The sequence below is a fragment of the Pocillopora damicornis genome, chromosome 8, assembly GCF_964200805.1.
Source record: "Pocillopora damicornis chromosome 8, jaPocDami1.2, whole genome shotgun sequence".
NCBI lineage: Eukaryota > Metazoa > Cnidaria > Anthozoa > Scleractinia > Pocilloporidae > Pocillopora > Pocillopora damicornis.
This window is the reverse complement of record NC_142677.1, coordinates 647,945-657,969: the sequence shown is the minus strand read 5'-3', so window position 1 is coordinate 657,969 and position 10,025 is coordinate 647,945. Positions and strand designations below refer to the sequence as shown.

Here is a 10,025-nt window from a genome sequence, read left to right as displayed (position 1 = left end):
TCAAATACTAGAAAAGACGAACTGAGAGAGTCTGTAAACATTACTATAGCGACAATTTTCATTCAAAATAGATTCCTCTCTGCTTAAAATGTTACAGTCCGATTTCTGTTAGTATAAGTGTAATTCTTTTAAGTCATCAGCTGCGTACACTCAGTAACTGCCGGAGGATATGTGATTTTTAGAATGGAAATTGCAGTAATGATGTAAGTGATAACTGATGGATTGATTCACGTCAACGGACGCGGAAGCTAATAGTATTAAAAGCTCTGTATTTGTTCAATTTGATCGAAACCTTAAGTGGTTTTAACTCCTTCATAAATGTTATTAGGATATGCATGTGCTAAGAAATAAAGGCATCTAAAAAAAACCATATTTTCCTAATGGTTCTTCGCATTTGCTAATCATAAAAATTGAGGCTTGACGCAAGTGTCAACTTGGATTAACTCTTAAAACGGCAGTGATTCATGATGTACTTTTCTCCCATTTCCATAGCCTAAGTCAAAACATGTAATTCGTGAACATAAGCGACTGGTTGTCTAGGATAAAACTAAGTGTTCAAAATAAAGTTTCATCTATATTCCCGACGAAGTAAAAAAAGTTGTCCCTGTCTTTTGTGGGTCTGGCTGGTTTTCAAGCATTGATGAAACAGGTCATTCTCCCGGTTTTTCCTTGCTATAAAGCGCAGCAGAACGCACGAAGTCGCGGTAAAAGCAAGAGATTTAATTTAAGGGAAATTTGGGCTTACTGTTTCTGTTAATTTCTTGTAAATAAATGCAGCCTATGACTGATGTACTTTAAATTATGGGGTGAACTTGTTAAGAAGAAATAGATATGTACTTCTTTCTTTATTTTGTTAGAACGATGCTACGCCGGAGTAATTGAATTACGTAGGAAACCAGTTATAACCAGGTGCAGGACGGCAGCTTGAGTGTGAATATTGATCAAGGGTAGGGCACGTGCACCCTGGCTCACTTAGACCTTGTAGCTGATGCAGTTTGAACAATAAAAGATGAGCACGGTAATGGATGTTATTATTCACAAGTTGTATTCACCACCTGTGGATGATCTTTGGTGTAACATGAATTCAGTAGAAAGCAATTTACCAGCTACTGACTTCCACTCGAATTATAAAGGTAGTAAATAGATTTTGTTCCATGGCACGTATCAAAACTTACGCGTTTGGTACACAAATTTACATAGAATATTCTTTCACAAACGATCGATGAAATGAAAAATTTGCGCTAGAAAAAAGACATTGAGAAAAAGGAAAATAATTGAGCTTGGGTGATGGTTTTAAAATGGCCTAATTCTGGAAAAATTGGGCTCCAAACTAGACTAAAAAGGTCGAAGTTCGATACAGAATAGCAAAAGGGTCGCCGAGAAATCTTATGGTCCAGATTAGTTCTCTCGTTTTCTAACATTCAGTGTTTTTGATGTTGACGGCAACATCTGTAAAAAGAATGGTCCGAAGAGTAACCTGTTGTAAACAACAGGCGTCTTCATTCATAGACGGTTGGGTGCCAAGGTCATGCCTTAACAACCTGTGGGAGAAATCTGACTTTGTTAAGTCCAGTGTTTCATTCCCTGGTTTGAAAATAATCAATTTCAATTGAAAAAGAAGTCGTATAATTCTTTCATTGAAGCTCCTCTTCGAACTTATTCCCTGAACTCCTGGTAGTATGACTCTAACTAAATAAAATTTGGTGACTATTCCAAAAGCTGGAACTTCACAAACTGCTCTGAATGTAACTATAGAATTTTTTTGGTAGTCCGTGAAGAAGTAATTTAAGCGAAACTTTTTGCTTCACGTCTAGAATCGTTTTCAGTGTGTCACTAAAAGGCTCTCTGATCGTTTGGACATAGAAAGATTCCTAATAATTTCCTCAAAATTAGGAAATTTGTGTTTCAAATATGCGTGATTTCCTGAAATTCAAGTTTCGTTAATCCTTTAAGTTTTCAAATCTGCGAGTCGCTAAAATTACAAGCAAAGAAGTAACTTTTTCTCTTAAAGACGAGTTATTTACCTTTTTTCCGCAATTGTGTTGCCAGGAGCAGAGACCAATGGTTAAGAAAGGAGTATCCCAGAAGGTTCCAGTGCATTCAGTTTAAAAGTGACTCCGTAGTCCACAATCCATCAGTCCATAACTGGAGCTTTTCGGACGGAAAGTTGAAGGGGGTCCGTGGACAGAACGTGTCCTAGGAACTTCTCCAAACTAAGAACTCTCCATGAGCTTACGGTGTCCGGTAGACAATTAGTGAACGTTTTAAGTCTGTTGTTGTGAATTCCACAGACATTTGGCGATAGTTAAAGATCAAAACTTTAAACCACACTTGGTTTTAAATTATCATGATTAGGCGGCTTTGCGAAGATAGTATGCTGGTTTTAAATCCCAGATTCCAGCACAAGTGACCATAGCACAGTACAAAGCAATAAAATTATCAAAAATCAGAGTCAATCGACAAATGTTTTCTTCCTAACATCAGAAATTTCCTACGTTAAAACACAACAGACTCACCCAGACATACCATAGTTTCTGTTGGGCTGCATAGGTAAAATTAATAACATAAACCTCCATTAAATTACAAGCATCCGCGGTTCGGCCCCAGTACTCTCCCATCCTGCTCCATATCAAGAGGGGCTGATTCAGAGCTTCAGAAGAGAGATTCGAAAATTTTGCCTCCAACTTTAAGACCACTAAAGACCTCTTTCATAAATGCTGGGCATAGTTACTTTTCTTTTATATTTATGTACATAAACCTATCTGACCTCGACAACATGTTTAATCGAATTTGGTCGAAATTTCAGTCAGAGCTTTATTTGCACGAACATAAAAGAGTAACAATCATGTCTGCCATTCTGAAGGAGATCTGTGGGGCGCGGAAGGGAGTGGTCAACGAAGGGACAAAAACTTTACGTGAACACCTTCCTATCAATTTGGTTCCTAATAACAGATCACGTTTAAGAATTTTACTTTGAAAATTTTATTAATGTACATCTTATGCAATGATCACCTCTTCTCTCGACCAGTATTGGTAGTCAGTCAATCCAAACCAAAGCAGTTCATTTTACTGATCTGTTCTCTTGGTCAAAATCACCTCATTACGAGCCCGTGCGGAATTTTACAACGTCCGAAGCTCTTTCAGAATACACCTTATTAACCTCAGGCCTGTAGTGATCCTGTAGTCGGCAACTTACTTCTCAGCCTTTTAACCAAGGTACCTGGAAGGCAAAAATTTGAACTCCACTCTTGAAAAAAAGATCCTTGCGTTTTCCCTTGTCTATATGAGAAGGCATTGTCGATCAGCAGCCAAAACCTATCGAATTGACTCAAAAGTACTCACTTGGACAGACAGACAGGCCTAACAGCAATAATAAGAGGAATGTCACCTTCCCCTTCCCCGTCCCCTCACTCCGCCATCCAGGAGTCTTGGGAGACAACATTGAAGATGAAGAATAGGAAGAAATTCAACGTATTTATAAGCTCCCGTATTTTGCGGCTATTCATCCTGTCACCATAAAACCTCTTGAAGAGCGTTTTGAATGTGTGTGATTTCCACAGAAACGATCGCTTGTTTTCGGATCGTTTTGGCGTAGACAATGTACAAGCGGACAAAGATTCGTGAGCTTCCAAACGAATACTTAAAGCGTGGGCGCCCTTGTAGTGAAAGTGGGCCATTGTCAGTGCTCGCAAGAGTTTGAAAGGCATCAACATGTGGTCAAGTTTAACGCTTACGAAATCGCCGGATAACTCATAGGGTAAAGGAATACATTGGAGCACCGCAAATGTTTTTTGTTTTTTAATTGCTATGCTTCAATCCGTCGTCTTTGCAAATGACAGCGCGGCTTTGTTCAAAATAACTATTTAAAACCCTTTGAATTGTTTTGACTGCGAACGCAAACGTATTTCCGGCCCTTGTTTATTGCCGTAGTGGGAACTGACCACTGACGCAGCAAATATGTGATACTCATGTTCTTTGATTACCCTTTTTGCTTAGTTTCTAGCGCAGAGAGTGAAGAATTGCAAGGTGTCTGCCATTGTTTTAATTGATCCAAAGGAAAGATTATACTGTCTTATTAAGTTTAATCAGAAAAGATAAAAAGCCTCACTGCGTTAATATTGATAATTGTTACAGGGAGATAACATGCGAAAGGTCAGATTTCATGACTGATTACTGCATTTTCGTTTAAAAAGTTCCATTTTGGCTGTCAAGGTAAGGAGCCGGCAATTGATTAGATTTTCATGTCTGTCCTTTGCCAAAGTAAGATCTCACTGTGTTGGGACGTTCTTTTGAAAGCGACATTCACATCCCGTGGTTTCTTTTTAGCAACGCAATTTTATGGCTGATTTATCTTGAACAAATAGGGAATAAATGCATGATCTTTTTCTGCTTCTGTTTGGTCACGTTTCTTGACACAATTGATAACTGACGCGTGAATGCAGACCACACAGATATTAGAAGACATCTATTAAATTGATGTTTTGGTTATTAATACACTTGTCACCTCGTTACTTCAGTTTTGTTTTTCAAAACAGTTGAAAGTGATGAAATGAATTAGAGCATATCATGCGATGCTCTCCATGGAACCAATTTCAAACTTTCCACCTTTGTTCCAGTTCATTCCCATCTGAAGACTCTACAGAAGCCAGCCCTTGACGCATTGTTTGGGGCGGTTGTGTGACGTCATGTCCACCCTGCTCTCTTGACCTTTATCCATTGTTGATAAAAGTTTCATGTTACCACGGAACGCTATTGAGAACTGCAGCGGAGAACGTGGTCAAATGCTAACCACAGCGAGGACAACTGGGACACAAAAACAAACTTACATTCTCGATCATTCGATCAATAGATGGACTTTGTTATTAAGATGAAATTACTTTACGTTCTCATTGGACTTTCCATTACAAATTACACTTTGGGAAGGAGTACGCTGAAACACCTACATCAAAACCGCCAGCGAGAAGTTCAGCATGAAGGTGGGCTTATTTTGAATAAAACACGGAGGGCAGATTAAACAACAAACATATGACAGACACACCGCTGAGATGGAGTGAAATTTAGCAACAAAATAGCTATAGTTAGTTGTACGGATGTCTCACAATTTTTTTATTTTAGAAGTGCTGTAAAATTTGTAAGCGTAAACTAATTAAAACTAACATTTGTTAAAATTTCATTATGTTTAAGCATGCTATCAATTATGTAAACACATATTTGACCGCAGATTATTCAACAAAATTATACAGTGTCTATTATGAGTTATAGTGTTTTTATTGAGTTTATTCAGGAGAACAGCAAGTACATCTGTGATTTTGACCAACTAAAGATCAAATCACAAAAGTTATCGATTTCACACCTATGATGCCCAGTTTATTGTCATCATTTGTTTCTTAGTAAAGCGCACCTTCATAAATAATTTTGGCTTTTGGTTGTATTTATCAATGACATAAACTGACGTCAATGTTGTGACGCTTTTGTTATCACAAACTTTCTTTGTTATCTGTTGTGATGATTACAGCTTTTTCATACTTTTTTGTGCTTGAATCGTCTGTTCCATTTTGATCTCTACAAATACTCGTGCTAGAAAGGGTAACCATAACTCTTGGTATTGGTCCAACCTTTCCTTTTCTTCCTCAGTCAAGGCCACGATTCCATCCTTCACTTTTTTCCTTTCCTTCCTCCCTCCCTCTCTCTTATTCTTCCCGCCGCCCACCCGTTTTATTCCATCTGGTTAAACGGTCGGGCTTTACTGACTCGCTCCAACCATACTAATCCTCCTGAAGAGCTTTTGCCTGAGAGGCCTTAGTCAAAACTATAGCTTTTGCAATCACGTGTTTCCAGATTAATCACATTAGAGCTGCCCATGTGAGCAAGCCGGCCATTTCTTTACCTCGTCGAATATTCAAACTTGCGCCAATATTAGGATACCTCCAGCTCTCTCTGAAAATTATTGGAAAGCCTTCAATTGAAACAGTTGTTATGTAGAATGTTACTTTACAGCAGTTCCATCAGCACGTTGCTTTTGAAATTTGTAATTAATCCAATTGGCGATCGTCATCACTGTGCATGATAATAACGAGACGAAAACGCAATTTAAAATGCTAAAATTAGCGTTTAATTGCAACGTGGCTACTCTTTGGGAGACTGCGCTATGTCGCCGATCTTCTGTGTATTTGAGAAAACAGAAATGTTACTTTTTTTAAAAAAAGATACGTAGCAATGTATGCAGAAATGTAAAGTGGTTCTCTGTCCGAGGCAGCCGTCACGAGGAGAAGAGAATATTAGAGTCACTCATGGGAAAAACTCAAACAGCAAAGCCTGTAAAGTACAAGAAGACCGCAAACATTGTCAGATGTAATCGATATTCACCTTTTTAATGTTGATAAAAATATTGTTTGATCACCCTCAGGCTACCAAAACATTGCCCTTCATTCAATCATCTGGCATGGATTTTTCCAAAACCTGACACTGAATACCAAAAATTCTCTACTTAGCAAGAAGCAAAGCTATGCAATACCCAAAGCTAATGTGGAATAAGGGAAAGTTGTTCTTCTAAAGAGACGATCGCACTCATCTGAGTTTTTTTTTTCTTCTTTTTAGTAAAAGACGAAAGGATCTACGAGGGCGACATATTTTTGGATCGAAGCACTCAGTCCTTACTTCAGAGTCTGCGAAGGCGGCCGGTCCGGAGTGCCATTTCATCACCAAACAAAAAGTGGTCATCAAATGTTATACCTTACACCTTTGGGGGCGTTAGTGAGTAGTAACTAGAACAGTACAGCAAAAACGAGTGAAGCTCTTTAGTTCCGTAGATTTAAGGCTCTGTTGTGGTTATTCATACGGGCATGAATACAAAAAATGAGCTCTTGGGACAAGCAGCTTTTGGAAAGCTCAACACACACTAGAGCACCACGGACGTGATTGAAGCATCTCCATCTAAAAAATTTAGACCGATGTTTTCGCTTCCGTGAAAGCTATCCTCGTCACGCATTGCACTCGACATCAGAAATGACATCAGAAAACACTGCCCCATACGTAACCTAGGCAGTGATATAGATTAGCTTATATTTATTTCACTTGTTATTTCCTTTCGTTAAAGGCTCGCGAGTGAGGGAAGCTGTGGAACTTGCAATCAGAGACATTGAAGAGCACACGTGTATCAGATTTGTTACAAGGAAAAACGAAGAAGATTACATATATATTGTGTCACGTGGAAAATAGTAAGTTCTGATCAAGGGTAAAGATAGGAAAGGAGGAGAAAAATGTTGGTCCACAGGCGTCTCTGAGACCCTCTGTTCAAAGGCAAACAACCAGTCGAGCCTTCAAATGCCTGTCATACAACGAAGTACATTCCTGTTATATTATGCCTGCAGACGTGGCACCCTAAGAGTTCCTATAAACACCAAAAACTTTTTTCGATTCTTAAAACAAATTTGCTGTTGTTGGGTAGTACGATATAGGAACAATTAACCCTCAGGATATAGACCCCTCAGCTCAAAGTTTTCTCCAGTCGCTGTTTGACATTATCTGTTTATTGACTCATAGTTGCTGGTCTTCGATCGGACGCAGCGGCGGCAAACAGCGATTATCTTTAGGAAAAGGTTGTGAGCGAAAGGGAACCGCTATACACGAGTTTATGCACGCACTGGGTTTCTTTCATGAACAGTCCCGCCTGGACAGAGATAAATATGTCACAATATACTGGAACAATATTGAGAAAGGTATGTTATTCAAATTATAACGAGACAAAATCGTTGAATAAAAGAGGAAAAAGATAAAAAACAGAGAGATAATATCAACTTTGATTGATAATTCGGTAGAATAGTTGGATAGTTTCTCTCAAAAATTTTGTTTGGTCGTCTGCTAACAAATTTTTTACCTGAATGTGCCAAAATAATACAGACAAATGCACTTTCTCAGTGTGTGAAATGTCGAAATGAAAAACATTGAACATCATCTAACAGAGCCCAAGAGCATAACAAAGATAGCTTTCCCATGTATAACTTTAGCTATAGATTACTTCAATGGAAAAGCTGTAGATTACTTTCAATGGAAAACGTGCCAATTTCGCAACTGATATAATCTGCAGGAAAAACCATACTTGACCAATTTTTCGCTTTTCAGGCCGACTACACATTGCACCGCTGATATGTCTCTCCTGCCACAGTTGCAAATTAAACTATTCTCGAAAATTTTGGGTAATACGATGATATCAATATCTTTATTTCTGTGGCGCTCATTCACAAGAGCTCATAGCTAAGCCCATCCCCTATCTATGTATGAATTAAATCAGTGAGTTTCACTATTTGACCTCGATTTTTCTTCAAACACTGTCAGATCAGCAATTTAACTTTCAAAAATACAGTCATGGAGACGCAGATCCCTTGGACCTTCCTTACGATTATGGATCCGTAATGCACTATCGAAAATATGCCTTCACTGGGAATGGATTTCCGACGGTCGTTCCAAAGGACAAGTGGGCTACCATTGGTCAAAGGAAGGGCCTTAGTGAAATAGACATCAAGAAGATCAATAAATTTTATAACTGCTCCGCGTACACCACAGCAAGTCCAACACCAAAAGCCACAGCCAAACCAACAGGTTAGAAATAGCGGGGTTTTATGCTTTTCTCTGTGGTAAGAGCATGATGTATAACAATACGAGAAGTAAGTGAAACGGGGAAAAACTGCGAGCAATAAGTGCCAACACACCTGAGAAATCCCTGCATCCCTATTCATTCCTTATAGATAATTACTCTTATTTTCAAATTCTGCCATTTGGTTAATTCCTTATAAATCACGCAGTCGTCCGATTTTGTAAAACACTCGTATGATTACAAACCGAATTGGACTACATTCAGTCCTATTACCAAAATTTATTAACTCGTAAAGTAATTATTTAGGTCTATATAAGTATAGGTATCAAATACTAAAACAAAATTCACCAAAGTGATTAGTTTACATCTGCCAGATTTGAGCACTTAATACCAAAAAGCCTGATTTGAGCACTAAATACATCATGCTTGTAATGGGGCCAGTGTAATTGCACAATATGCATTCGTGTGGCATGTCATATGCGCGCGCTGTTGTCGCATTTTTCGCCGAGTTAACTGTAGTTTTCAATTTTTTTTTCTGTAAAAAAGGATGATTAGATATTTTTTCTTCCTCTCAAATTTTTTCATAGTTTTGATTGATTGGTGACCTGAAGTCGAGTCGTCCAATTCTGTCTGTAATCATAGTCGTGATTAACAAATCGGACTCCCCCTTTTGCGGTCGTATGATTTTGTTTCTCACTCGAATTATCAAAGAACGAATTGGACTCCACTCAGTCCTACTATTATTACGGACCAAATGTTTGAGAGTGCGCACCCCGGGGCGTGCGTGGTTTTTTTTTTTTTTTTTTTTTTTTTTTAAACTCCAACAAGGTGAATTAATTTATAATTTGTGTGCTTTGTCATCAGACCCTCCCATCCGGCGCCATTGCAGGAACAGGAACATGTACTGCCAAAGATGGGCGTCAGTGGGTTACTGTTTTCACCGGAACATAAGATACAGGAAATACATGCAAATCAGCTGCAGAAAAAGCTGTAACTTGTGCTAAGGTTGTGTGATTCTGGCAGCTTTCAATAAGATTTATCCAGTTGACATCCTTTTTGCAACTGTTCTGCAAAAAGGTGATCTAACATATGTTACCTGAAAGCTGCTAACCACAAATTCATGGCACAAATCGAGCACAGGATTATATATTATAAAAACGGGAAATTTGTTCAATATTTATTAAATATAGTATTCAGTTTACGAGTCACTAAAGTTTGAAATCAGCCTACCTGATTCATTTCTTTGAGAGGACAAGGTAGAGACGTTGATGGGGAACCATTTATTTGTAATGGGCTTAATCTAAAAGAGAAATTAAAAAAAAAAGATTTATCTTGTCTGTTTGTGTTATCCCTAAGTTTAAATATTACAGTACCACCCTCGTGTATTGCAGCATTAAACGCTCTTAACGCGCGTTAATTTGTCGCGCTCTAC

General features: G+C 38.4%; 1 protein-coding gene and 2 long non-coding RNA genes across 23 annotated transcripts in view; 2 read left to right on the top strand and 1 right to left on the bottom strand.

The window, feature by feature from the left end:
* LOC113680673 (uncharacterized) overlaps nucleotides 1-2,451 on the top strand; it is a 46,856-nt gene extending 44,405 nt beyond the window's left edge. For 19 of the 21 annotated variants that reach the window (XR_016179262.1, XR_016179258.1, XR_016179264.1 and 16 more), the window contains 2 exons: nucleotides 858-1,133; nucleotides 2,050-2,451. This is a non-coding gene — a long non-coding RNA (uncharacterized LOC113680673). The remainder of the gene's footprint in view (nucleotides 1-857; nucleotides 1,134-2,049) is intronic. The other 2 variants (XR_016179263.1, XR_016179259.1) reach the window with 1 other exon arrangement.
* Nucleotides 2,452-2,789: 338 nt separating this feature from the next.
* LOC149040825 (uncharacterized) lies at nucleotides 2,790-3,777 on the bottom strand. The gene is made up of 2 exons (XR_016179285.1): nucleotides 3,343-3,777; nucleotides 2,790-3,220 (listed from the first exon to the last, which is right to left on the bottom strand). It is a non-coding gene; the product is annotated as an uncharacterized LOC149040825 (long non-coding RNA).
* A 1,055-nt stretch (nucleotides 3,778-4,832) lies between these two features.
* On the top strand, nucleotides 4,833-9,928 carry LOC113680683 (hatching enzyme 1.2). The gene is made up of 6 exons (XM_027197718.2): nucleotides 4,833-4,976; nucleotides 6,598-6,753; nucleotides 7,097-7,217; nucleotides 7,543-7,718; nucleotides 8,335-8,598; nucleotides 9,458-9,928. Exons 1-6 carry the CDS (start codon nucleotides 4,850-4,852, stop codon nucleotides 9,595-9,597), a joined length of 984 nt encoding a protein of 327 aa, XP_027053519.2. The 5' UTR covers nucleotides 4,833-4,849; the 3' UTR covers nucleotides 9,598-9,928.
* The last annotated feature ends 97 nt before the right edge of the window (nucleotides 9,929-10,025 follow it).

Coding starts and splice junctions, on each gene's coding strand:
- LOC113680683 (XM_027197718.2), top strand. CDS start 4,850: ATGGACTTTGTTATTAAGATGAAATTACTTTACGTTCTCATTGGACTT. Junction 7,218..7,542: donor ATTGTGTCACGTGGAAAATA/GTAAGTTCTGAT, acceptor ATTGACTCATAG/TTGCTGGTCTTCGATCGGAC. Junction 8,599..9,457: donor AGCCACAGCCAAACCAACAG/GTTAGAAATAGC, acceptor CTTTGTCATCAG/ACCCTCCCATCCGGCGCCAT.